This window comes from Dipodomys merriami, unplaced genomic scaffold (genome assembly GCF_024711535.1).
Source record: "Dipodomys merriami isolate MVZ:Mamm:240054 unplaced genomic scaffold, mDipMer1.0.p SCAF_37, whole genome shotgun sequence".
Classification (NCBI taxonomy): Eukaryota; Metazoa; Chordata; class Mammalia; order Rodentia; family Heteromyidae; genus Dipodomys; species Dipodomys merriami.
In genome coordinates, this window is record NW_027205270.1 from 3,558,484 (window position 1) to 3,585,975 (window position 27,492).

General features: G+C 48.1%; 2 protein-coding genes across 5 annotated transcripts; one reads left to right on the forward strand and one right to left on the reverse strand.

Moving 5' to 3' along the window:
• Positions 1-39: 39 nt before the first annotated feature.
• Htra2 (HtrA serine peptidase 2) lies at positions 40-3,154 on the forward strand. The gene is made up of 8 exons (XM_069989065.1): positions 40-617; positions 718-922; positions 1,015-1,209; positions 1,449-1,481; positions 1,692-1,797; positions 1,949-2,018; positions 2,624-2,719; positions 2,817-3,154. Exons 1-8 carry the CDS (start codon positions 82-84, stop codon positions 2,980-2,982), a joined length of 1,407 nt encoding a protein of 468 aa, XP_069845166.1. The 5' UTR covers positions 40-81; the 3' UTR covers positions 2,983-3,154.
• Positions 3,119-27,379, reverse strand: Loxl3 (lysyl oxidase like 3). 4 transcript variants are annotated; one of them, XM_069989060.1, is made up of 14 exons: positions 26,716-27,379; positions 25,061-25,385; positions 22,843-23,006; positions 22,070-22,284; positions 6,584-6,803; positions 5,935-6,115; positions 5,657-5,811; positions 5,251-5,418; positions 4,948-5,110; positions 4,509-4,752; positions 4,296-4,411; positions 4,082-4,218; positions 3,865-3,976; positions 3,119-3,667 (listed from the first exon to the last, which is right to left on the reverse strand). In XM_069989060.1, the coding sequence occupies exons 1-14, from the start codon at positions 27,160-27,162 to the stop codon at positions 3,594-3,596; spliced, it is 2,721 nt and encodes a 906-aa protein (XP_069845161.1). In that variant the 5' UTR covers positions 27,163-27,379; the 3' UTR covers positions 3,119-3,593. The 4 variants fall into 4 exon arrangements, with proteins under 4 accessions (XP_069845161.1, XP_069845164.1, XP_069845163.1 ...); XM_069989063.1 differs by having other exon boundaries at positions 25,061-25,485; positions 26,716-26,874; XM_069989062.1 differs by lacking the exon at positions 26,716-27,379 and adding an exon at positions 26,611-26,686 and having other exon boundaries at positions 25,061-25,485.
• Between the last annotated feature and the right edge of the window lie 113 nt (positions 27,380-27,492).

The following is a 27,492-nucleotide window of genomic DNA, read 5'->3' on the forward strand; positions in this document are numbered from 1 at the left end:
TTGCGTCCAGCCGTCCTCCGGCTCCAGGCCTGAGCACCGCCTCCGAGCAGGGCGGGCGAGAAGGCAGCCGAGGCGGAGCTCATGGCTGCACTGAGGGCGTGGCGGGGTACCGGCTGGAGCCTCCGGGGGTGGCGGGGTGCCGGCTGGTGTCTCCCGGCCTGGCGGGATTTGGGGGGCTTTCTCTGGGGAAAGAGACCCTTGTTGACCCCTGACCTTAGGGCTCTGCTGACGTCAGGAACTCCTGCTCCGCGGGCCCGGTTGACTTGTGGGACTCCCAGGCTCCTGGCTCGGTTATCCGAGGGGGTCCCCGAACCACGGGCATGCCTGAGGTCTGGGATCCCGAATTCCTGGGCACGATGGACTACAGGGGTCCCAGATCCCCAGACCCAGGAGGTCTCGGAGACCCCTGGAGCTCGTCCGCGTGTGTGGCTGGCGGTGGCGCTGGGTGCTGGGGGGGCAGTGCTGCTGTTGCTGTGGGGCGGGGGGCGGGGTCCTCCATCTGTCCTGGCCGCGGTCCCTGCCCCGCCGCCCACCTCTCCTCGGAGCCAGTACAACTTCATCGCCGATGTGGTAGAGAAGACTGCACCTGCCGTGGTCTATATTGAGATCCTGGACCGGTAATGGTGGGGTGGACCAGGAGGTCTAGAAGCCACGGGCTGGAAGGCAGGTGAGTCGGAGGGAGTGGGCTTCCTCATATCATGCTTCTCCCCATTGCAGGCACCCTTTCTCGGGCCGCGAAGTCCCTATCTCAAACGGCTCGGGATTCGTGGTAGCTTCGGATGGGCTGATCGTTACCAACGCCCATGTGGTTGCTGATCGGCGCCGGGTGCGAGTGAGGTTACGTAGTGGAGACACATATGAGGCTATGGTCACAGCTGTGGATCCCGTGGCAGACATTGCCACGTTGAGGATTCAGACCAAGGTAGGGGTCAGGGTACATCAGATCGGGTGGGAGCTGTTTACTTGCTTCCATATCTAGGATGACACGTTTCTCTCCTACCCTCTCCCCGTTAGGAACCTCTCCCCACACTGCCACTGGGATGCTCAGCCGATGTCCGGCAAGGAGAGTTTGTTGTTGCTATGGGAAGCCCCTTTGCACTGCAGAACACGATCACATCTGGCATTGTCAGCTCCGCTCAGCGTCCAGCCAGAGACCTGGGACTCCCCCAAACCAACGTGGAATACATTCAGACTGATGCAGCTATTGATGTAAGTCCTGATATGATAGAAATGACAAGGTAGCGTGGGATAGGAGAGAGAGTCTGTGTGTTATGAGCACAAACTGATATATAGTGAATGAACTTAGGTTCAGAGGTTGGGTGCAAAAATGTGGCCACTCCACAGGCTAGGAAAACATGATTTGAAAAATGTGCCTACATTTGGATTGTGCCTCTGGGACTTAGAATTCCCTGATCTTTGTCATGTTTTCACCTTTGTCTTGTGTACAGTTTGGAAACTCTGGGGGTCCCCTGGTTAACTTGGTGAGTGTGATATTCTTCCAAGAATCCATACTCCAAGGTCAGTGTGGGAAGGGTGGGTTTTCCTCTACTCAAGGAGGTCTGGTCATTTCTGGTCATTTCATCTTCTAGTATCCAACCAGATCCCCCCAACAATCCCTACTACTCTTGTTTAGGTGTCCCTGTCCCCTACTGTCTGTTTGGGCTAGGGAACAGGGGGCTGTGTCCCTGCAGGATGGGGAGGTGATCGGTGTGAACACTATGAAGGTCACAGCTGGAATCTCCTTTGCCATCCCTTCTGATCGCCTTAGAGAATTTCTACTTCGAGGGGAAAAGAAAAGTGAGCCTGGCCTTGTGTGGGAAAGAGGTTCCTTTAAAATGGTGGATGGGAAAAAAGGGAGGGGTATTTATTGGGACTTTTAGGAGGGAGGGTGGGAAATAGGAGAAGGAAAGACATAGCTAGATGGAGCTCATTTGTCTCCCTTCTACAGACTCCTGGTTTGGAATCAGTGGATCCCAGCGCCGCTACATTGGGGTAATGATGCTGACTCTTACTCCCAGGTATGAATGTAAGGCATAGTGATATGTAAGACCACTAGTGTGATCAATGGTTCATAGTTGGCTCCTCTTTTGTCAGGCTTTGCTCTTAGTTATATCATTATCTTAGAGAATGAGCTGCCTTCTACTATCACAAGAGCTTCTCTTACCTTGTTCCATCTGGTACTCAGTTCTATTCCATTCTGTTACTGCTTTGATTTAAAGCAGTACTAAAGGGTATTTTGTCTCTAAATTAGCCTAAACCTGGATTGTCACTTTTGTAGGAATACTCTGATTTCCTATTCCCATGTCTTTATCTATACTGATTTTGTTTTATATAGTTAATATCAAAACTATGCTCCTAGGCTGAGCTTAAGTTCTACTTCCATAAAGCTTCTCAGGATTTGAAAATGCTATTAGTGCTACTGACTTAGCACTGTGTATTATCTGGAGTTTGTTACCTCTATATATCTATCCCACTAACTGCTAGAAGGCAGAAAGTGAGTACCTTCAGACCTCTGATACCCAGTGTAAGTCCTGGTCAAACATTTGTCATTGTGTTGATGAAGTGAACCCAAAATGGGGAGAGCTCCTGAGTGTGGCTAATAGGGTGATCCGTGCCCTTTCAGCATTCTAGCTGAACTACAGCTACGAGAACCAAGTTTTCCAGATGTTCAGCATGGTGTACTCATTCATAAAGTCATCCTGGGCTCGCCAGCACACAGGTAAAAAGAGACTGCTCTTGAAGTGGGGTGGGGAGGAGTGCATGTGAACAGAGTTGTCGTTGTCCATTTCCTCTTTACTCCCTGCCCATCTCCGTAGGGCTGGTCTACGGCCTGGTGATGTGATCTTGGCTATTGGGGAACACCTGGTACAAAATGCTGAAGATGTGTATGAAGCTGTTCGGACTCAATCCCAGCTGGCAGTGCGGATCCGACGGGGATCAGAAACCCTGACATTATATGTGACCCCTGAGGTCACAGAATGACTGGATTAACAAGTGTATGGGGCCCCTGCACTGATTTCCTTCCTGCCTTCCTAGCCTCGGTTCTGAGGGCACCTGGGCAGAGGAGTCAGTGAAACATTGGGGGCAGGTCCCTCCAACTCCAGTACCGACCCTAGGGTCCGAAGAATTGAACACTTTTTATATAAAATAAACTTATATCTAGTAACATGTTATCGTCAAAAGTTGGGGGCAGGAGCTGGATATTTTCCCCCACCAGAAGGCTAGAGGTAAAGCTGTATTCCCCCTGAACGTAGGAGAGCTACAAGGAACTGACCGTCCTGACCTCTCTATTCAAGAGAATGAGCTGCTGCCACTTGTTGCTCAGGCAGTGATTCAGGTACTGATCTTTGTTGTGTGCTCTGCTCGGTGCTGGGCCTGGGTATACATTCCCCATGCTCGGCCACAGATGCTGACAGCTGGCCTGGGAAGGTGGGCGATGACAAAGTTCCACATCCATAGTGTTCAGGTGATACATGTGAAGGGCCTTCTGACTTCCGGCCTTCTGTGGTAAGCTCCTGAGGTAAAGGCAGCCTCAGACTCCTGCCACTGGGGGGAGGGGGGTAGTGGTGGTTTGCAGAGGAGGGTGGTGGCACTTAGACGATCTGGTTACTGGTCTGGCCAGGATAGCGCTCAAACCTCCTGTTGGCCTCTTCACTGAAGGCATCACCTGCAGAGTGGATAGGTAGTATGTGTAGGTGGTACTCTGCACAGAGGTAGGAAGACAGACCCACTGTGGGGAGGGGTGAGTAGAAATGGAGAGGCTGAGATGTAGAGAAGTGGGTGAGAAGGCACAGAAACCACTTAGGGAAAGCATTTCCCTCTCATCCCCCAAAATCTTTCGGGTTGCCCCATCCCACTAAATACCAATGTGGCAGTTGTGCACCCAAATACGGTGTCCATCATATTTGCAGTTACATTTCATTGCGTTGTTGGTGAAGTCACTCTCTGCTACTTCGAAATTTGGGTTGATGACCACCTGTGAGTGAGAAGGACCCCTTGACCCAACTATAATCAAATCCCGAGGTTTCTTTAAACCACCCTCCTCTTCCCCTATGCAATGGAAGCCCCAGATTCCAGGCACCTGGAGAATGTAGTTTCCTGGCTTCACATCTGTGATGTCAATCCACTGGCAGTCAATATCGTGCCTGTAGAGATCCCAGCAACCCACAGTGATGCCTTGCTCTCCAAAGTTGGCACATTCATACCTCTTGGAGACATCTGAAGAGATTGACATGTCAGTGACAGGAAAGGCTGTGTTTTGGAGATGCTGGAGTCCACTCCAGGCCCCAACTCACCCTCCTGACATTCGGTGTCTTCTAGACAGAAACTAGCTTTGTGGCCCTCAGCCACCTTGGTGCCATTGGGGGTCAGGATATCATAGTGAGTGAAGATGTCCATACTGTGGTAATGCCTGTGGGAACAAGGACACTCCTGTTTATCCTCTCCCCATCAGGCTTGCCCCAGCTCCTATGGCTCGCCCTTCTACCTGACCCCCTCCATCCTCTTACCCATGACACTCATGCCACACCCAGGAGTGGCGACCAGCCTTGGGTCTAAAATCAGCCCGTCCCAAGTTGTGGATCTGAGAGGAGAATCGGAGTAGACGCCGGTGGCCATAAGGCCAGTTGGCCGAGCGGGCAGAGCTGGCCAGGCAGTTCTCTTCAGCAGCACAGTACAGCATGTGCAGGGGCCGGTCCTCGATGTAGGCTGTCTCCTGCACCAGGGCAGAGTGCAGCAGCAGATCTGAGGCAGCTGCATTAGAAAGGAAGGAGAGTGGTGGAAATCACTTCCGATGGGAGGGTAAGAGGGAGTGAGCCCATCCCTAGAGTGAGACTGGTTTGCCATGGAGAAGGAATATCCTTCCTTCACAACCCCTGTCTCCCTCCAAAGGGATGACCCAGAGACTTTCTTTGCTGGCTCGCAGTCCCCCACCCACCCTTCACTCACTCTCAGAACAGATGACTCCAGCTGTGAAGCGGGTGCCCGTCCTCTTGCAGGTGATGTGACTGCTGTGATGGGTGCACTGGTCCAGGGACAGCTCGGTCCCTGTGCAACGCACTCCACTCATCACCACCTCAGTGATATTCCCTGAGTCCCAGTACCAGGTCTCCTGGGGACATACGCAAATGTTTCTGTGAGACCCCCCCACCATCTAGCCTCCTGGGACAAGGGACTAATTTCCCCAGTCCTTTTCCTCAAACAGGCTTTGGAGACAATAGCTTTGGCTTTCCTCTTCTCCTCCCTATTTACCTGCAGGCCGTGATTGGCATAGCCCAGACCAAGTTGCCTACAGGCCACCATGGCCTCCAGTGTTCCCCAGTCATCTCCACAGATGAGACCCCAGCGAAGATGTCCAGGTCCTCCTGTTTGCACCTCAACTCGCCCCTCATATCGGCTGCGGCCCCCACTAAGTCTGATCTGTAGTGATACAAAATAGAAGCACAGATAAGGGGTTTGGGGAGTAAGCGGTTGGGAATCTGTAGCAGGGTTGTGTCTGAAGAGTGATGGAGAGGGATACGAGTGCTGGTGGCAGGTGGGAGCTGTGGGATGGTGGGGTTGGGGCAATGAGCTAGGAGCCACCAGGCTGGAGGGTGGAGGCCATGACCAGATAGAATGAGAGATAGAGGCTTTACCCAAGGTGGCAAATAGGACTGACCTTGGTCTCCACCCCAGTGTAGGGTAGGTTGCATCGGACACCAGCATCCTGGTTATGGGAACAGTCCTCAGCTGTAATGTTCTTGTAGGGACATTTCCAGAGGGAGGGCTCCTGGCCAGAACACCGAACTTCACTCAAGTGGATGGCGCCCATGCCTAGGGTCAGAAGTCAAAGCTGGGGAGGTTGTAACTTCATTGGCCAGGGGACCCCTTCCTGAGGAATATAACCCCAGGAGTGTGAACCGTCTACTCATGCCTTCCCATCATCTGCCCACTCACCCTGCCCCATGCGAGCACCAGTCAGAGCCTCTCGAGCGGTGCCAAAGCCCAACTCCCGACACACGACACTGGCTGCCTGGAGGTCCCACTTGCGGTCACAGACTGTACCCCAGGTGCCAGCTTTTAGGACTTCTACCCTGCCCTCACCAGGATGGGCTCCACCCTTTAAACGTACACGGGCCTGTAGAAGAAAGAGAGAGAGGTGCTCAAGAGAAGTGAACAGAAACGTCAGCCTCAGATGGCTAAGCAGACCAGGGAGATGAATGCCAGTTTGGTGGGAGGGAACGGTGCTGGCAGGTCTGTAGCCAACCCCTGGAAGATGCCTCTCTGCCCTTAAAGGTCAAGGCTGTGCTTAGCAAGGGGGTGGCCTGGTTTTGGGGGGGGGGGGTTGGTGGTGTGTGTGTGTGGGGAGGGTGTTCTTCACCTAGGGTAGTCACAGTCACTTTCTTTCTTGGGCTGGGCGTGTGTGTGTGTGTGTGTGTGTGTGTGTGTGTGTGTGTGTGTGTGTGTGTGTGTGTGTGTGTGTGTGTGTGTGTGTGTGTGTGTGTGTGTGTGTGTGTGTGTGTGTGTAGCTCAATGGTAGAACATTTGCCTAGCATATGTGAGGCCCTTACCACAAAACAACAAGAACATTCACAGGCTCACACACCTCTCCCTGAAGCTTCGACTGCGGTTGCTTCTTCTGGCCAGTGGATGCTGTGTAGAGAGGGCCAGGCACGCAGCTCACCACCACAGGGGCTCCCCCAGGGCACCTGGTGGTGTCATTGGCACGATAGAACTCCAAGGAACAGAGGGAGAGATGGGCTTCCGTGCCCACGCATGCCACCCCATGCAGACCAAAGAAGTGTTGCTGCCTCTGGGCCAGCAGCCTGGGAGGACAGGAGTAAGGTGTAGTAAGGTAAAACAGTTGTTTTCCCACCTCCCTTCTACAACTTGGGCTTGAACCGCTCAGGGCCTGAGCATCGTCTCTGAGCTTTTTTTTTTTTTTTTTTTGCTCAAGACTAGCACTCTACTATTCCAGCCACAGCTCTACTTTTGACTTTTTGATGGTGAATTCAAAATAAGATTCTTACAACCTTTCCTGCCCAGACTGGCTTTGAACCATGTTTCTCTAATCTCAGCTTCCTGAGTAACTATGATTAGAAGAGTGAGCCAGTGACCCCAACATCCACAGCCTTTCATGACCTTGTATCCATTCTTCCCCTTCTGTGCTTCCCTGGGAGGGACAAAAGGATTGCTGAGTGTGTAGGCTGAAAGACTCCACAACCCAGATAGGAGGGTCCTTGTGGACCTTATGCAGCAGAACCACCCTAGGGCAAGGACAGCTGGACCTAACTTGCCTAAAAAGCTTGTTCTCAGTGGTTTCATGCTTCAGGTCCTAAAAACCCCAAGACTAAAGCTTCTGTGAAAAACAAATGGGAAGCCAGGGCTGCCTAGCTTGAAGAGATGGTCAGGAGGGAGTGGCGGACATAAACAGGAAGCCTGAAAAGTCAGTGTGCTAACCCTTTTAGAATAACTAGACTAGAATAACCAAATGAGTCAAGATGTACAGAACGGAGGAAGTCTTAAATCTGAATGGTTTCTCAGAGGCCAAGGGACTTCTAGGCCAGAAACTGACAGTACGATGAGTGCAGCTGGTGGCGACCACAGGAAGGATTTGTACTGGCATATGCAAGAAGGAAGACATCTCAATGTAGCACAGACAAAAGTTGGAGGAGCTACATAGCCAGAAAAGGAAGGTGGATGTGAATAAAACAAAATGGCAGAGACAACCTGGGGCCTGAGCCAAGCTGTAGATGTCTTTAATAAGGGAGTCCCTGCTTCTAGAATTTCAACATAATATTTTCCCACAGCTGTCTGAGCAAGAAAATAGAATTAAACAGAGATGTTAATGTTCGGAAATACTGTAGAGATGCTTGAGAGAAGTAAGGAAAGTGGCTTTTAAAAAAGATGCTGATAGAGATTCAGAAAGGTGTGTGGAGGAGAGAGGTGTACCCTCTTCTAGAACACCTGGAAGCAGATGAGGCTGGTGTTGGTTGAAAGGGCCTGTGAGGTTGATTTGGTGGTGGATTACTGCAGTAATTTGCCTGTGGTATCAGAGGGAAAAAAGTAACATAAACCATTGGCTAGGAAAATGCAAGAAGGAGGAAGTTTGTAATACAAAACAGGCTAGGGGAGCTTGAAGACTCTTCAGAATACCTTTGGGAGCTCAGAAGAAATGGATCGTGAAGATCAAAGAGATCAGGCACTCTTCTAAAGTCCTGTTCAGCTGAAAATAAAAGTCAAAGAGGCCATTACAGGAAAAAAAAAACAATAAAAAAATATATGCTTTAATGTAGGGACCAGGGAAGGCCAGAGTATGGCCATGTTGAGCAATGATGACCCTAAGCTAGAAAGGCACTGAAAGAACACCCTCAAATGTCAAGTTGGTTTGCAGTGACTGGAGGGAGAAGCTGGTGGCCCACAGGATCACTGGATAAACCTAGAACTTGCTGCAGAGAGGAGGGGACAGTTTCCTAGAAAGGAATGCATATGCTGAAGAAGTTATCAGGGAGAAAGTTTTCATGTGCAAACTGCATTTAGAGATAAGTTAGAATGAAAGGGTCAGAAGTTTTCCACTCCCATGAGTTCTGAATTAACTCAGGAAGAAAATTATGAAGCTGGGAGATTATAAACCAAGCAAGAGAATCGGGCGCTGTGAATCTCATTCCATTCTTTGAAAGGTTCTAAAGGGGGATCCTGAATCTTATGGTATCTCAAGTAAACTGGTAGCATTTATTAAAAACACAAACTAGGGCTGGGAAAGTGGCTCAGTGGTAGAGTGCTTGCCTTGCATGAATGAGGCCCTAGGTTTGATTCCTCAGTACCACATAAGCAGAAAAAGCCAAATAGGCACTGTGGCTCAAGTGGTAGAGTACTAGCCTTGAGCTGAAGAGCTGAGGGACAGCGCCCAGGCCCAGAGTTCAGGCCCCACAACCGACAGAAAAACAAAAAACAAACAACCCCCCCCAAACTAAAGCCACAACCATCACCACCAACAAAAACCCCAAACAAATAGCCAAATAAAAGATAGGACAGAGACACTGATCCTTAGGAAAACTTAACCTCTTGGAGGAGAGGCAAGTACAGCATTTGAGGTAGAAAAGTGCTAGATTATCTTCTAGAATTCACTGGGAGAATTTAAGCACGTAGAAGAACAAAAACCCTATGACAACATAGTTCCCTAGAGACAACATAGCGCTGATCTCACTTCATATTGTGTAAATATCTGGGAGGTGGCTGTGAACGCTGCTCCTCCTCCATCTTTTGGTCAGTTCTCTCGGTCAGAAAGGCCTCTGTGGATCCCTCCCGGGCCACAGTCCCATTCTCCCTCTGCTCCTTTACCTCTCCGTCCAACCCCAACTTTATTTACCTCTTGACTGGCACCCTACCCACTCGGGGTTTGGGTTTGACTTTAAACTTGGTGATTTGTCTGCAAAAAGGAGAAAGACATTGCTGGAGGTAATCATTAGAGATTTGGCCCAGGAAAGACAGAAGATGATTTTCTCTGTTCCTTGGAAGGCCCTTCATGCAGAGTGTGGGAGGGGTAGAGTGAAGGGTGGCTGGATTTCCAGCACACACTGACTGCTGAACACTATGAAGATGTGTATATACTTCAGCAACTCATAGTGCTCTCTGGATTCAGTAATACCCATGGTAATGGAATTAGAGAAATCCAGACCGAAGATAGGTAAGAAGGTCAAAGCAAAGTTCAAGGGAGGAGAGAAACTAAGAATGTGGGCAAACTAAGGGAAGTGAGGAGTTGGTAGGCAGGAGGAGGAATGCGGGTGGCTAAGGCTACTGTCTAGACTGTGTTAGGGAAATGTAAGGATGGAAGGCTTTTCCTCAACCATCCTACATTTCTTTCCCTTTGTGTTCCCCAGGATCAAGCTTGTCCATTCCCATGCCTGCCTCCCTCCCTCTCTCAGGAATGGCCATTTCCAACCACATTCCTGATCCATCAGCTTGGGTTATGGGATGGACATGGATAGGCTACCATCCATCCATCCACCTCCTGGGGCCTGAGTGGCAAGCAGGAGGTCCCGGGGCTTTTGCCCCATTACCTTCCAAGGGACTTGGGGCGTTTGGCTGAGGCTTTGGCTGCTCGCTTCCTCAACTTTCTGTGAGGATAAGACAATAGGAATCAGGATCAGTGTAGAAACAAGTGGAAAGTACTAGTGACAACAGGCAAGGTTTCTTTCTCAGCAGAGTTCCTGATGGCAGGATATGACATCATCACATATTCCCAAGGCCCTACTTTCAAGGCTGTTTGGCCTCAAGAATATAGGAGCAGGTGGATGAGCAACAGTGGAGGCAGTAGGCTCAGAAGTGATCGTGTGCTAATGCCAGGACCTTGAAAAATTGGACTAAGGCAGATGAGGAATGAAGAATCCTAGGTCCAGGTGGTGGTAAACCTCAGGGGGTAGCTAAAGGTGAGGATGTTAAAACTGCTCAGATTGTGCTACTGACCAGTCTGAAACAACTAGCCAGGGTCAGGCCTAAGGAGGCAGACTGTATCTTTTCCAATTTTTTTTCTTAGATTCTCTCTCCAAGAAAGGCTCTAGTATTATTGGGTTTTTTTGTTTGTTTGTTTTTTGGGGGCCTGAACTCTGGGCCTGGGCGCTGTCCCTCGGCTCTTCAGCTCAAGGCTAGTGTTCTACCACTTGAGCCATAGCGCCACTTCCAGCTTTTTTCTTTTTGCTTATGTGGCTGAGGAATCAAACCTAGGGCCTCCGGCATGCAAGGCAAGCGCTCTACCACTGAGCCACCTTCCCAGCTCCTCTAGTATTATTGTTCAGGGCTGAGGTTGCTGTACCAGGACTAAGGCTGGACATCTGAGAAGGTTCCATATCTAATCCCATGTCCTTTGGTCATTCAAAAGGTGAGCTCATCTTCCCAATTTACTTCTGGGGAATAAATCTTATTTCTTTTTAATTGGCTTAAATAATTGACTTGTTTCATTCGCCAAGAGATTTCCTTAGGTCTTAACTGAAACAGAAACCAGGCCTGTTTCTTCTCTCATTTGTTATTTAATTTTGAAGACTTTCATTACAGCTCTACTTTGTCCTATGCAACTTTGTACAGATGAATGCAAGTCTTATCAGTATGTTCTTATAGGCTTATTATCATCTTTGTTGTCCTTTTTTGACCATGTTCCTTCCTGTTATGCAGTTTCTCATTTTGACATGGTGTTCTGTGTCAAGAGATTTTAATGTATATACTTGAAGCAGGTCAGAAGCTGTTTGGCATTTCCTGCCCTAGCTTCTTCCTGTGGCTATGCTTTGTCAGTCTTTGTCAAAACATACACTGTGGCCACAATTCCTGATAAAGATTCTACAACTTCCAGGTTCCTTTTCTTTCTTTCTTTTTTTTTGGTCGGTCGTGGGGCTTGAACTCTGGGCCTGGGCACTGTCCCTGTGCTCTTCAGCTCAAGGCGAGCGCTCTGCCACAGTGCCACTTCCCCAGGTTCCTTTTCTAAGGCATTGCTAGAGTGTAGAACCATTCACCTATAACTATGGTATGAAACGTCTCCAAGGACCTTTTATTAAAAAATGTCTAAAATGAAATAAATCTGGCACCTTTTTGTTGACTGATAAACACATTTTCATTTTTAGAGTAATACTCAGAAGAAGTCACTGTTATTTAGAAATTTAAAAGTGCCTCATGAGTTAGGGATACATCTAAAATCCTGGCACCAATGGCTTATGCCAATAATCCTAGCTATTCAGGAGGCTGAGATTTGAGGACTGTGATTCAAAGCCAGCCCAGGCAGGGAAGTCCATGAGACTTATCTCCAATTAACCACCAGAAAACGAGAAGTGAGCTGTGGCTCAAAGTGCTGGGTGTTAGCCTTGAGAAGAAAAGCGCAAGGACAGCACCTAGGCTCTGAGTTCAAGCCCCATGCCCAACAAAAAAACCCAAAAACCCTGGGTACAATCTCTAGCAACACACACACACATACATATATCACCAACCCCTTCACCACGACTCTAAGTTTAAAACTAAATAAAGTGTATGTGTGTTTGTGTACATAGACTGGAACTTTTCATCTTATAAATATTATATGTATATATCACATAAGATATAAAGGAGTAAAGGTTATTCACATTCTGTCCCCACCCCCTTTTTTTTTTGTCGGTCATGGAGCCTGAACTCTGGGCCTGGGCGCTGTCCCTTAGCTCTTCAGCTCAAGGTTAGCACTCTACTACTTGAGCCACAGTGCCTATTTGGGCTTTTTCTGCTTATGTGGTACTGAGGAATCAAACCCAGGGCCTCATGAATGCAAGGGCAAGCACTCCACCACTGAGCCACCTTCCCAGCCTCTCACATTCCCTTTTTATAATTAGTGCCATCATTTGTCTTTTGTGTGCATGTGTGTGTGTACATGCATGTGTGGGTAAGTACTAGGCCTGGAACTCAGGGCTTGGGCATTGTCCCTTAGATTTTTTGCTCAAGGCTGCTGTTCTACCACTTGAACCACAGCTCCACTTCTAATTGGTGACTAATTGAATATAAGAGATCTCACAGACTTTCTTGCCCAAGTAGGCTTTGAACCATGATCCTCAGATTTTAGCCTCCTGAGTAGCTAGGATTACTAGCACTGAGCTTGATATTTGTCTTGAATTACATTTCCTGATTCAGAGATATGCCTTCTTTCCCCTACTGTGTTCCTTATTCTAAGCATCAAATGTAAAGACCTACCTATACTTACAAACTTCTTCACATTCTTTCCAACAGTTCATCTTCTCTAAGACCTCTCTCCCCAGTTCTAAATTCTATCTCTTGCAATGCTTTTCTCTCAGACACAATGCTTCTTCTCAGACAAGTCCTTCAAAGCATGTGTAAAATTTCCTCTACAGATATGCCTCTTCCTCTCACCCACAGCAAAATTCAAGTCTCCACTGTTTCTTTAACTCACTCCCTCTGATTCTCCATACCCATCACTCTGCTCTAACTTCTAAGTTGTAAACCCAGCACCCAGCTTCAGTTTTCATCTTAGGAACCTCTCTGTAGCATGACTGCTGTCTTCATTTACACCCAGTCTTTTTTTATTCCAGGGCCTTTTTAGTGTTTCTATTCAGATATCTCAACTCATCTAAAATGTAATGAAGTTTAAAAAAAATAAACATCATTATCTTGGCAAAATCCAAAACCTAGGGGTCAATCTTGACTTTTCTTTTCTTCTTTTACTTCCTACATATCTCTCCAATCCATTCAGAGTTCTTCTCTGGAACAGTATCAGAAATGCAGTCAACATGATCTTTAAGAGCAAAAATCTGATTATGTCATATCACAAACTTCCTCATTAGCTCTTCCCCACTCCCTCCCCCGCATCCCGGGGATTTAACTCAGGGCCTGAGCACTGTCCCTGAGTCTCTTTGTACTCCAGGCTAGCACTCTACCACTTGAACCACAGCACCACTTCCAGCTTTTTTGAGTAGTTTTTTTGAAGATAGGAATCTCACAGGGACTCTTCTGCCTCAGGTGGCTTTGAACTTCCATCTTCAGATCTCAGCCTCACAGGTAGCGAGGGTTATAGGTCTGAGCCACCAGTGCTTGGTTTCCCCGCTTTTTTTGAAAATGGGTTTCTTGTGTAGCCCAAGCTGGCCTAGAACTGTCAAGCTTCCTACTTCAGCCTTCTGAGTGCTGGGATTACAGGCATGACGTACCATACCCAGCTTTATTAAAATGCTTATATGGCTTCCTGTTACTTTGTGAAACTGAAAGCTAAGGTCAGGGCCCCATGCTTCTCAGGCAACTTCTCTGTATTTGAGCCATGCCCCAGCATGATTCCCATTATAGTATGTCCTGCAATCTGCTGCCTGCTCACCTGTCTCATTATTCATTCATCTTTGTCTTCATTCATTCATTCATCTTTCATTCATCATCATTCATTCATCTTTGGCCAACAGTAAGAGTTCAATAAGAATATGACAAATTGATACTGGGCTAAAGAGTAATTTCTTTTTGTAGTACTAGGGATGGAATTTAGCACATTAGCCCTCTAGGCAAGAGCTCAACCATCTGAGTTATGCCACCAGCTCTTTGGCTTCGTAGTTTCTTTTTGAGATAGGATCTTGCTAATTTTGCCTAAGCTGACCTCATATTTTGTGATCCTTCTGCCTCTACCTCCTGAGTAGCAAAGATTACAGGCATATACCACAAGAAGAGTGACTTCTAAAATTGGGTGTGCTAACTCACCTCTGTAACCCCAGCACTCAGGAAGCTGGGGCAGGAGGATTGAGAGTTTGGGACTAACCTGGGTTAATAGAGAAACGGTCTCAAGAAAAAAAGAAGAGTGATTTTGTGGAACCAGGGCTTGAACTCAGGACCTAATATTTGACAGGATGGTGTTCTACCTCTTGAGCCATACCTCCAACACTATGTTTTGCTCTTTTTTTGTTTGTTTTTGGTCTGTTGTGGGGCCTGAACTCTGGGCCTGGGCACTGTCCAAGGCTAGCACTCTACCACTTGAGCCACAGTACTACTGCTGACTTTTTCTGCTTATGTGGTGCTGAGAAATCAAACCTAGAGCCTCATGCATGCAAGGCAAACACTCTACCACTGAGCCACCTTCCCCAGCCCATTTTGCTCATTTTTTGGAGGAGGAGGAATCTAGTGAACTTTTCTTCTCAGGCTGTCCTTGAAATGCTAACTTTTATATGTCAGCCTCCTGAGTAACTAGGATTATAGGAGTAAACTATTGGTATCCGGATGTCTTTTGTTTTGTTTTGAGTTTTTTTTTGAAACAGTATGTCACTAGGTAGCTCTGGCTGGCCTTGAACTCATTAGATAGGTTAAGTTGACCTCGAATTTGAGATCCTCTTGGCTCAGTCTCTTGAACAGTAGGATTACAGGACAGTGCCAACATGCCCAGCTTGGAGTGACTTCTTAAATAGCACTGAACCTCTTAAAGCATCTGTTTCACTGTATAAAAGCAGTAAATGGTTCAGGTATCTACACAGCCTTTTCCTAAAATTCTACAATGTGTTCTAAACTAGAGCTACCAAAACACATTAAAAAATGGTAACATATCAGGTTCTGATTTTCTTTCTTTTGTTTTCTTTTTTGCCAGTCCTGGGGTTTGAACTCAGGGCCTGGGCACTGTCCCTGAGCTTCTTTTGCCCAAGGTTACCACTCTACCACTTGAGCCACAGCACCACTTCTGACTTCTTCTGTTTATGTGGTACTGAGGAACTGAACCCAGGACTTATGCATGCTCAGCAAGTACTCTACCACTAAGCCATATTCCCAGCCCCTTGATTTTCTTTTTTTTTTTTTTTTTATGTCATAGTCACTTTTAGGTGATTTTTTTTTTAATTTTATTTTATTTTATTTGAGAACATACTGTACAGAGGGGCTACAATTACATGGGCAGGATAATGCATACATTTCTTACCAAGCATTGCAGCCTCCTCCTTTGTTTACCCTTCACCTCCCTTTCCCGCCTCCCCCCTCCCCCCACCCAATTCCCCTTGATTTTCTTATTCCCTAAATTTTACTTGCTTCTTTTATGAGACAATAGGTGTAATTTTTCCCTCTAAGAAAAGCATAGTTTCTGGGTACTGGCAACAGGCTCACGCCTGTAATCCTAGCTGAGTAGGAGGTTGAGATTTGAGGATCTTGGTTGGAAGCTAGCTTTAGCAGCAAAGTCTGATAGATTCTTAATAAACTACTCAGAAAAAGCCAGAAGCGATGCTTTGGCTAAGTGATAGAGTGCTAGTCTTGAGCAAAAGAAGCTCAAGGACAGTGCCCAGGCTCTATGTTCAAGCCTCAGGACAGGAAGAAAGGAAGAAAGGAAGAAAGGAAGAAAGGAAGGAAGGAAGGAAGAAAGAAAGAAAGAAAGAAAGAGAGAAAGAGAGAAAGAAAGAAAGGGTTGGGAAGGTGGCTCAGTGGTAGAGAGCTTGCCTTGCATGCCTGAGGCCCTGGGTTTGATCCCTCATCACCACATAAGCAAAAAGAAAAAAGCCGGAAGTGGTGCTGTGGCTCAAGTGGTAGAGCGCTAGCCTTGAGCTGAAGATCTGAGGGACAGCACCCAGGCCCAGAGTTCAGGTCCCACGACCAGACCCAAAAAAGAAAGAAAGAAAGAAAGAAAGAAAGGGAGGAAGGGAGGAAGGAGACAGTTGTCTAGAGCTATCTTGACCAACTTTCATAATTATATTACCTATGAGAATGCTCCCCCTGAATTGACTTGTAAAAGATGATCTAGAACACATTCTACCACTGAGCCTGAGAATCTCTCAATCTCTTTGCCCAAAAGAATGACCTCTGTGCTTTAGTACACCTTCTTCCCCAGCTGTCAGATCCTAGATTCATTATGATATTCCAAATTCACAGCAAATATTTGTGTTCTACAAACGTTATTTAAGAATGGAGCTGGGTGCCAGTGGCTCACGCCTGTAATCCTAGCTACTCAGGAGGCTGAGATCTGAAGATTGCAGTTCAAAGCCAGCCCAGGCAGGAAAGTCTATGAGCCTCTTATCTCCAATTAACCACCAGCAAATCAGAAGTAGCACTTGGCTCAAGTGGTAGAGTGTTCTTGAGCTCAAATGCTCAGGGATAGTGCCCAAGGTCCAGAGTTCAAGCCCCATGACAGACAAAAAGGATGGGTATACTTAGAGACAATTATTGAGTCTCTAACTTCCCAAGCATGGCCTACCCATAAAGCTGTCCATAGTAACTTGAAGCCTAGAGATGCCTGTCTGCCTGGCTTTTTTATTTCTTCCTTCCTTCTTTCCTTCCTTTCCTCCTTCCTCCCTTTTTCCTCTTCTCCGGCTTCCTCACCCCCCCCCCCTTTGTACTTGATCAAATTCAGGATCTTATACATACTAGGTGAGTACTTTGCCACCAAGGTACATCTTCAGCCCCCTCCCCTTTTTTGAGATACAGTTTATGTAGCCTAGGCCGGCCTTGAACTCTTGATCCTCCTGCCTCAGCTTCCTGATTGCTAGAAGTACAGTCATGTCATGTGACACCAAGCCTGACATGAACATGATCTATTCTCTGCTTTTCTTTCATTCAGGTCTTTCTTCCATTATTTTTAAGTACATATATTCTACTCTTGTTTAATACATTCTGCTCATTATTATCTCTGTCAGGGTCAGCAATGAAGTTCACACTGATAAATCTAGTGTTCCTTTCCAGCCCTGGTGTGTTTGAGATCAGTTGGCTGCACTGGTTCCGTACGTCACTCTCTCCTTCTCTAAGCTCTTTATGTGGATTCCACGTCACCACACTCTTCTGGTTTTCTTCCTACCTTTCCTCACTATTCCTATTTCATTTTATCTTCCTGACATAATAGTATCTAAACTCCCCAAGGTTCAGTCCTTGAACTATTTTTTCCCTTTAATTTATACTCATTTTCTTACTGACTTTGTTCAGGCTTTTTTTTTTTTTTTTTGGTCAGTCATGGGGCTTGAACTCTGGGCCTGGACGCTGTCTCTCAGCTCTTTAGCTCAAGGCTAGCACTCTACCACTTGAGACATAGTGCCACTTCCGGTTTTCTGGTGGTTAATTGGAGATAAGAGTCTCACAGACTTTCTTGCCTCAGCTGGCCTTGACCCTCAGATTGCAGCTTCCTGAGTAGCTACAATTATAGGTGTGAGCCACTGGTGCCTGGCTAGGTTTGTTTCTTTGTTTTAATCCCCTGTGCTGGCAGTCAAATTCAAGTCCTTGAGCATGCTAGGAAAGGGCTGTACCACTGAACAATGCCTCTAGCTTGGGACTTTATATAGTTTCATTCAACTGAACTCTGCTTACTAGTTTTCAATATCTTTAAGAATGTTAAATTTAGTCAGGTGCCAGAGGCCTATGCTTATAATCCAAACTACTCAGGAAGCTGAGATCTGTCAATCAATGTTTGGAGTGGCCCAAAAGCCCAGAGTGGAGGCGTAGTTCAAGTGTTAGGACTTTGGCCATGAGGATAGAAGGGAAAAGCTGACAGAGAACATAGGTCCTGAGTTTCAGCCCCAGTACTGGCACACAAAATCGAACCAAACCAAATTCAAGCCCTCAAATTTAACCAAGTTCCTATTCACGGCATAATCCCTATCTTTATATGAAACATGCTCCACTACTGCCTTCTTTATCAGGGAAGGCCAATTCTATACTTAGGGAGGGCAAAACAAAAATCTTGGAATGATTTGTAACTCTCTTCTTTCTGTCACACTACAGTGAGTCCATAAGCAAATCCTGCCAGCCCTCTAACTACATAAAGAATTCAACCCTGCTGGGTGCTGTGGCTCACACCTGTAATCCTAGCTTCTTATGAGGCTGAGATATGGGGATTGTGGTTCAAAGCTAGCTTGGGCAGGAAAGTCTGTGAGGCTCTTCTCTCCAATTAACCACCAGAAAACCAGAGTGGCACTGTGGCTCAAAGTGGTAAAGCACTATCCTTAAACAAAAGAGCTCAGAGACAGCGTCCAGGCCCTGAATTCAAGCCCGTAACTGACACCCCCCCCCCCAAAAAAAAAAATTCAACCACTTTTTCACCTCTCTCACTGGTCACCATCAGCTTTTACTTTCTCTAGTTGAATTTCAGGGAACAATTCTATCCAAATTAGCCACCCTGCTCTGTGTGTGTATACGCATACGTGCGTGCACACATGCGAGCGTGCACACACACACACATTTATACGCGCACACCCATCACTGCCACTGCTGGGGCTTGAACTAGTGTCTGGGTGCTTTCCCTTAGCTTTTTGTTTCAAGGCTTGTGTTCTTCCACTTGAGCTATCACTATACTTCTGGCTTTGTGTGTGTGTGTCACACGTGCTTTGGTCCTGGGACTTGAACTCATTGCTTGGGCACTGTCCCTAAGCTGTTTTTCTCAAGACTAGCTCTCTACCACTTAAGCCACAGCTCCATTTCTGGCTTTTTTTTTTTTTTTTGAGTAGTTAATTGGAGACAGGAGTCTTATCAATTTTCCTGCCTGGGCTGCTTTCAAGCCATGATCCATAGATCTCAGCCTCCTGAGTAGCTAGGATTACAGGTTTGAGCCACTGGTGCCCAGCTTACTTCTGGCTTTTTGGTGGTTAAATGGAGATGAGTCCCATAGACTTTCTTGCTCAGGCTGACTTTGAACTGTGATCCTTAGATTTCAGCCTTCTGAGTAGCTAGGATTATATATATGAATCATCAGTGCCTGGTTTTACCCAGCCTTTCTGTTTCTACTTTTGCTTCTATAGTTCATTAACAAAGAAGTCAAAGTAATAGATTAAAAATGGAAGTCAAGTGTCACACCTCTATCCAAAAACCCTTCAATGGCTCCTTATTTTACAGGGCAAAATCCATAGTTCCTGAATGGCTCTACTTAATCTGGTTTACTTTTTTTCCTTATGCCACCCTATACTCCCTTTCCTACCATTTTTCCTTTGTTCACTCTGGCCTAGTCACAAATGTTTCCTGGAGAACAATAACAATGTCTTCTCCTTACCATTCTCATCCCAGAATTTTTTCATTTAAATGTCTCTTCCTGGAAATGCTTGTCTAGATAGATGTCTGTAGACCTGATGCCTTCTCTGTTTTTAGAACTGCAGTCCCACTCTCCCTGTTTCACCCCTTCCCAGCTTTATTTTTATCCATTGCACTCCTTACCTTTATCTTTACGTTTCAAAATTTAACTTATTTCTTGTTTTTTTTTTTTGGGTCCGTCGTGGGGCCTGAACTCTGGGCCTGGGTGCTATCCCTCAGCTCTTCAGCTCAAGGCTAGCACTCTACCACTTGAGCCACAGCACCACTTCCGGCTTTTTTCTTTTTGCTTATGTGGTGCTGAGGAATCAAACCCAGGGCCTCTAGCATGCAAGGTAAGCGCTCTACCACTGAGCCACCATCCCAGCCCCTAACTTATTTCCTGATTCTCCTCTTTTGTCTACATTTTGTTTTGGAGATCTGGGTCTTTGCTCCGGGGCAGGCCCTGAAGTATAGAAGCTCCTGCCTCTGCCTCCCAAGTAGTTGGGATTAAAGAACATCACACCTGGTTTGTATTGACTTTCAAAAAGAAGGGGGGAGGGCTGGGAATGTGGCTTAATGGTGGAGTGCTTGCCTAGCATGCACAGAGCCCTGGGTTCAAGTCCTCAGTACCACAACACAGAAAAAGCAGGAAGTGGTGCTGTGTCTCAAGTGGTAGAGTGCTAGTCTTGAGCAAAAGAAGCTCAGGAACAGTGCCCAGGACTGACAATAAAAAAAAAAAGGAAAGAGAGAAAAGAAAAAAAGATCCTTCAGTGTATAGAGAAGTAACATTCAAGAATAAGTTATTAGAAAGTCTAGGCAGTTAGGAGAAACATGGTGAACTCAGAGACCTACAAAGATTTTTAATAAAGATACACTCAACCACTAGGATATCCCTTTGTAACAGGTATACTAAATATGAAAGTTGGAGATAGAGATGGCTAGAATGTATATCTACATTGTTAATAAAGACTATCAAAATCACCCATGACTTTATGGTAGATAAGATAGTGAAATAATAGTTACACCATTGTAGGGTTCTATTTTTCTCCTCAATTCTTAGTGAGGGGAAACCCAACAAAACCTTTCCAAATAATTAGAGGTTTGTCTGGGAAGGTGGCTCAGTGGTAGAGCACTTGCCTTGTATGCATGAGGCCCTGGGTTCAATTTCTCAGCACCACATAAGCAGAAAAAAAAGCCGGAAGTGGTGCTGTGGCTCAAGTGGTAGAGTGCTAGCCTTGAGCTGAAGAGCTGAGGGACAGCACCCAGGCCCAGAGTTCAGGTCCCACGACTGGACCCACCCCCCCCCCCCCAAAAAAAAATAGAGGTTTGGAATAAATCTAGAGGCAATTTTTGCAATGAAAGATTTTTTTTTGCTTTAAGTATTTCAGCAATGATTTTTTAAAAAATAAAACACAATTATTAGATGAAGCCAGAAGACATAGCTATCAGTCTGTCCACCAGAGAGGCTGGGAGGGATGACAGATGAAAAATCATGTCATGACTCAAGATTATCTCAGAAGATCGTCCTATCTTTTTACTGGTTTTTAAATGATATATCCAAAGGGATTTAGCAGGGTAAACGCAATGTATATTTAGGCTCCAAAAGACTTCCTTTTCAATATTAAGGATAAAGGAAGAACTGAGTTGGATTTAGGTGATTGCAAGTTCAACAGAGCAGCGGAATGCTCCATCAACAAAAAAGCCATCCTACTGGAGACATGCTTTCATCAAAGATGAACACTTCTGCCCAGCCCTGCCTGGCTGAGACCACATCTGAAACAGTATGTGCTGTGGAATCATCTAGATGTCAAGAGGCCTTTCAACACAACTGACCTAAGGCACAGCTGAATCAAATGAGCATTCTTGTCCTGCAAGATGGAAGATTATAGAGAGACCGGTGGAACACTTTCCAAATACTGGCATGGCTCCCCAGGGCTGTCTCTCAAAATGACAAAATTAGATGTTCCAGGGAAGGAGGAGGCTGGAAGCCCAAAGCCACTCACTCACCAGGGTGATTTGTTACCCTGGAAGCCAGCGCATACACCAGGCTCTAAGGCAGGTGGAGGGGGTTACGCCCCTGGGAGAACCCCCTGCACCCCACCTCACCCCACCCCCACTCTGAGTCCCAGGGGTGGGTGCTCCCAGACTCCCTGCAGTGGGCAAACTGCCAGTGGTGCACGGTTTCTCTGGCGCTCAGGAGTTTCCCTGGGATGGATCTGCTGGTGGTGGGGAAACGCTAGTCAACCATGATCCCTTAGATCCGGGCAGCCGGGCCCTGAGCTGGACATGCCCAGGCGCCGCCTCACCCCAGGGAGGCCGGGCTGGGCCGACCTCAAACTCGCGGGAGAGGGGGTGGGGAGGGAGAGGGGGCTCCCCAAGGCCCGCTGCGCCCTCACTGACCTCAACCTTGCGAAGGGGAGGGGGCTCTTGCTTGCTGGGCCCAAAATCTGTCTGCTGGCCGCACAGAAGCAAGACCATTGACCCTCCTGCCCCCCCCCCCCTCCCCGCGATCGCGAACTCACTGTGTCCACTGCAGGTCTTCCTGGCCCGCGGATTTCCCTGGGCTGCCCAGTGTCAGGACAGCTTCCCTGTTATTCCCATTCCAGCCCCCCCCCCCCCCCCCGCCCCCAGCCCCACCCCTCACCTGTAGAAGGCCGTGTTGACCCTCTTCTCACCGGGGAAGCCCAGCATCCCGCAGACCACGTGGCTGTTGTGGGCGCTCCAGCCTTTGTCACACACTTGAGACCAGCCATCAGGAAGCTTGATTTCAACCAGCCCCTCAGTCACGGGCAGGGGGCGCCTGCCCCACCCAACGGCAGGGCGAAGTCGGACCTCCTCCACTTGCAGGTGATGCTCTACCTGGGCATGGGACCACAAGCCGGGAAAGGAATCTCAGTAGGACTTCTCACATGTCCAGCCATCCTTCAGGAGCCATGATTGAGGTCATGGTCAAGGGTGCCTAAGGGCTTTGAGGGAGACCTGACCCTGCCTGGAATAGGGGGGAACTTCACAAGCAAGTGGCTCTGGAAGAGGAGAAAGTAAGAAGGGGAATGTTCCGGAATAGGTGAAGAGAGGAAGAGCACAGAATAGCCTGGGTGACCAGGGCTGAGGGTGGAGAGGCTCAGACCAGGCATTATCACTTAAGTGCTAATGCTAAAACAACAACAACAACAAACAAAACCCACTTGGATTCTGCAGTACCTCTATAGCTCTATTCTTTGCTCTCCTTTCAATCCAAACTATCCTACTGGGGACTGTGGGAGCCTCTTCCTTCTGATATCTCCTGTAACTATATATAGTCACATTGCCACACCATAGCCTTCTCTGGCCGTGTGTGTGTGTGTGTGTGTGTGTGTGTGTGTGTGTGTGTGTGTGTGTGTGTGTGTGTGTGTGTGTGTGTGTGTGTACACTTCAGACCTCGATAACATTGGAGTCTGAGAAGCCAGGGAGGCGCTGGTCCTTGCAGATGACCCCTGCGTCCTCATCATGGGTACAATCACTGTTGCCCCAGCCCCGAGAGGTGCATTCTGCCACACTCTGTTCAGTCCCACTGCAGCTCAGGTTGTCCAGCCAGATTCGGCCTGTGGAGGGAAGGTGAAAAGATGGAGACATTTGGGAAGTAAGGATGGTAAGGATGGGGTGATGGGGATGCTGGAGAAAGGAAACATGATAGCTTTATACCTCACTGTGGGAATGATCTTGATTTTGTTTTTTCTGTTGAGAAAAGGGGGAAGATACAGGATAGTACCCACCTGAGTGAAAGAGGAAAGGAGGCATAACATTTATGTATGATTGGAGCTGATCTGGGGATACTCAAAAATTTATTAGGATGATTACAAAGCCAAGAATCAACAATGAGGTTCTGATCAGTCCTGATCCATCAATAGTTACATGAATGCTTCTTAATAGTGTAGCCTATGGGTCAAACTGATCCTTTGACCTCAGCTTCACATTCTCCCACACAGGACATTTTTTTTTTTTTTTTCTGCTGGTTATGGGGCCTGAACTCTGGGCCTGGGCACTGTCCCTCAGCTCTTCAGCTCAAGGCTAGTGCTCTACCACTGGAGCTACAGCGCCACTTCTGGCTTTTTCTGCTTATGTGGTGCTGAGGAATTGAACCCAGGGCCTCATGCTCTACCACTGAGCCACCTTCCCAGCCCAGGATATTCTTATCCTGCTTGTGCTGCCATGTAGTCCCTTGTTTTCTCTGTGTGGACCACATGCACATTCCTGACTTCTCAGATGAGTGCTGCCTCAAAGGTAACTACCACAGCAAATGTGCAGAGACCTCTTATTCATATTTCAACAGGACTAACACTCCTGCCAGGCAGACCCAACAGGCATCAGAAAGTTCTCATTCATCTTTATGACTTTCTCCAAGTCTGATTCAGCCCTTTGATGCCATCCAGAAAATAACCCCTAGGCCATATGAATGTCCTTCCCATATTTGAAGACGACCATTATGTAAATGTTACCCAAGGCTTTTTTTTTTTTTTTTTTTTTTTTTTGGCAATACTAGGTTTTAGACTGGGGGTGGAGGGTGGGGGCTCATATTGCAGGGCGGGCCCTCTACCACCAGGAATTACATACACTCCTGGCCTCTCCAAGGCCTTTTGGTTCTACACCAAATTCTTGGTTTCTTTAGCTATTTCTCTTGAAACTTGGCTTTTGGCTCTTTCACATCTGGGCAGCTCTTCCCTGAAAGCATTTCTATTTTCTACAGTTGTTCTCAAAATGTAGCTGTAAATTAGTGGGAATTGGGGGATTAGCTGCAGATTGCATTGCATTGTTCCTAAACAGTACCCTATTCACCCCCACCCTTGTTACAAATGTTCCCCCTTCCACTTTCCCTCCCTCCCTCCTTCCCTCCTTGGTATATAACAATGCTTAAAAGATTCCCCCCCCCCCATTCTTCCTTTGTGTTGGTACTAGGGTTTGAACTTAACACCTTGTGTTCCTGGCTTGGTTGGCTTTTTCACTTAAGGCTGGTACCTACCATTTGAACCATACTTCTACTTTTGGCTTTTTTCTGGTTAATTGGAAGTAAGGTTCTCAGAGTCTTTTCTGCCTGTGCTGGCTTTGAACCTTGATCCTCAGATCTCAACCTTCTGAATAGCTAGGATTATAGGTGTAAGCCACTAGTGCCTGGCTAAGAGATTTCTTTTAATTAGCATACATTAATTGTACAAGATGAGTTTCACTGTGACATTTCCACACATGTATACAATGTATCTCAATGGTTTGCTTGTTAGTTTTAGTTCAGGCTTGTACCTGATTTTGTATTTGTGATCCCTTCTGATTGGGGGACATCCAGACATTTTCCTGCTCTCAGCTTCCCATGAAATCAACAGTACTTTCATCATACATGGACCACTTTTTTCTAAGCTTCCCTTGTAGAATTCTACTTTTGCAACAGAGAGCAACTCATAGATCATCTATAGCCATTGCGCACATGGCACACCTGAGGCCCACAGAAAGCTCTCAGTAGCTTAAGGCCACAGAGCTCTCCAGGTAACTGTATTAGTTGGTTTGTCACCCGTGGGTTTACTTGACATGGGTTATTCTTGGTGTTCCCTCTTTCTGCACTTTGACCATACTTAGATATTACCCAAGTTATGCCTAGAACATTGCTCACCTGTTCCAGGGCCATATTTGGCACTGTGGGTCCAGCCCGTAGCCTCTGTGAAACCCAGCTCTCGGCAGAGGACATGGGCAGCCTGCAGTGTGAAGTCATCATCGCAGATAGTGCCCCATTCACCAGCTCTCTGTATCTCCACACGGCCCTCATAGGGCTTCCTGGGGAAGCCAGCCAGCCGGAACCTTAGCCCTTGGCTTCCTGCCTTCTTCTCTGTGACAGTGGAAGGTGATGGAGACCCCAAGCTCAAACTGCACAGCAGGCAGGGCAGCAGCCCCCATGGGCTCCACTGCCAGACAGTGATGGGTTGCATGGCAAGGGAGGCCTGGAAGGCAGACAGGGAAGGAGACAGGAGGGGGAGAGAGGAAAAGAGAGAACGGGTAGGGGGAGGAAGAGCAGGAAAGGGAGGAGGAGGAGGAGGGAGCCTCCAGGTTCAAGAGATAAGGAGAGAGGAACATACACTAAATGAGGGCTGACAGAGTCACAACCTTAGAGACCCAGGTTGGGGGTGCGGGAGGGAGTCTTTCCTTCCCTTCTGTAAATAATGCGACTTCTATAATTAGTTTTTACATTCCACAGTGTCCTTCTCTAGTTCTGTCATCATCATCTACATTTACCCCCATCACCAATCTGAGGGATCTGAGATTAAAATAGCGAAGTTAGAGACCGAGAAGCTGAAATGGTCAAGATAGAGAACCGGCACATAGAAAGGAAGACCCAGAAGGACAGGATGTGCCGAAGGAGACTGTGGGAATGGAGGAAAACAGAAAGAAACGTGCTGAAGAAGAAGAAGGTGGTGGAGAGACAACAAGCACACAGTGTCCCAGAATGAGGGAGAGGCGCAGAAAACACCTGGATAGGAGAGGAAGGGACAAGAGCCCAGGAGCAGCTACCAGAGCCATGACCAGATGACTCCATTCAGCCACAGAGATGCAGATAAGCTGTACTGCTTGTAGAGAGAGGCAGGAGAAGAGAGCCTACAAGATCCTTAGATCTCCGATCCTTTGAATGAGATTTCTAGCAGATTCCTATATGGGCCCAGTGCACATGGAGAATCCTCAGCACACCTTTCCCAGCACATTAGCTTCCTGATGCCCTGAAGGGTCAAGGGGGCCAGGACCATCCGACTCCATTCTCTAGAGCGTTTAGGGTGCGGTTATCCAAGCTTCCTGCCAACACAACTGCCCGCTGTCACCCGGCAACCCAGTGGCCAGAGCTGGTTACAGTTCTCAGCCAAGGCCTTCTCTGTCCAGGGCTGAGAGCAGCCCCTCTTCAGCCAGCCCCCCCCCCCCCCCAATACTTCCCCTATCCCAGACAAACAGCTCAAAAGACAGCTTTGTTCTGGGGCATATTTTGCCTCGGGGGCCCAGGGGTAGAGCCGCTCAGCAGAGCCCCCCCAGCATTAGGACCCTCCCAGCCGCCCTATATGGAAGTCCCATGCAGCCCCCATTCCAAGTATCTGCTTCTGCCCACCCTCCTGGGATAGCACTCCTCTTGGACGATAAGAAAACTCGGTTTGGTTGACTTCCCTCCGACCCCATCTCACTCACATCATCCCTTGTTTCTGGTCCCTCCACCATCCTCTGGTCCCTCCACCATCCTCTTCATCCCCAACTCCCCTTCCTGCAGTCCCCTCAGCGCGACGACTCCCCTACCTTTGGCAGGGCCCTAGAGGCTGGGAGAAGAGTCCTGGTCCTGGAGATTAGTTTTAGTGATTCCAAAAAAAAAAAAAAAAAAAAGTGCTCGGCCAGGGGAGACTGGACCCCCCCTTGCTCCCCCCTGGCGCCGGCCCCTCCCCCGTCCCCTGAGCCCTCCCACATTCCGCGTTCTCCCTCCATTCCTGCCTGGCCAGTTCCCTCCCCTAGGTCTCCCCCCTGTCCCTGGTGGAGCTGGCCGCGGCCGGCAGAGCCACCTCCTCCTCTTTCTCTGACCCTCCAGGCTCCACGAAGCGTTCTTTTCCCGCAGGCTGGGGGGGCCCGGGCAGCAGGGACCAGGTAGCTGGGCTTGCCAGCGGCCCCGGGACCGCGGAGTGGTCCGGGCGACAGTGCCCGAGGCGAGGGGAGGCTGCCCGCCCCCCGCCCGCCCCAGCCCTTCCTCCACATCCCCCGCTGGAGTACACAGCCCCGGCCAACTCGAGTCCAACGGCAGGGTCTGGAGACAGCAACTGAAGCCCCCTGGGCCCATTTGGGCTCCCTGGTACCCTCGGGTGCCCGCGGGTGATGGCACCGTAAGCATTTGACATCACACGCGAGCTCAGGGCCCTGGGGCTGAAACCACGGAAGTTTCTCGGAGTGGAGCCCCCCCCCATTGCGCTCTCCGGGGTGGGGTGGGGTGGAGAGCGCTCCGCTGGGCTTCATCTGGGGACCCCGCGTTCTTCTCCCTCCCCTCCCCCCTGCCCCGCCACCGTCCCCCCCCCCCCTCCGGCCCACCTC

Excerpts from the sequence above, each read along its gene's own strand:
- Htra2 (XM_069989065.1), top strand. The coding sequence starts at position 82 with ATGGCTGCACTGAGGGCGTGGCGGGGTACCGGCTGGAGCCTCCGGGGG. Across the intron at positions 618-717 it reads TATATTGAGATCCTGGACCG|GCACCCTTTCTCGGGCCGCG; the intron begins GTAATGGTGGGG and ends TCCCCATTGCAG. Across the intron at positions 2,019-2,623 it reads ATGCTGACTCTTACTCCCAG|CATTCTAGCTGAACTACAGC; the intron begins GTATGAATGTAA and ends GTGCCCTTTCAG.
- Loxl3 (XM_069989060.1), bottom strand. The coding sequence starts at position 27,162 with ATGTGGAGGAAGGGCTGGGGCGGGCGGGGGGCGGGCAGCCTCCCCTCG. Across the intron at positions 4,753-4,947 it reads TGGAGTCATCTGTTCTGAGA|CTGCCTCAGATCTGCTGCTG; the intron begins GTGAGTGAAGGG and ends TTTCTAATGCAG. Across the intron at positions 4,412-4,508 it reads GTGTGGCATGAGTGTCATGG|GCATTACCACAGTATGGACA; the intron begins GTAAGAGGATGG and ends TTGTTCCCACAG.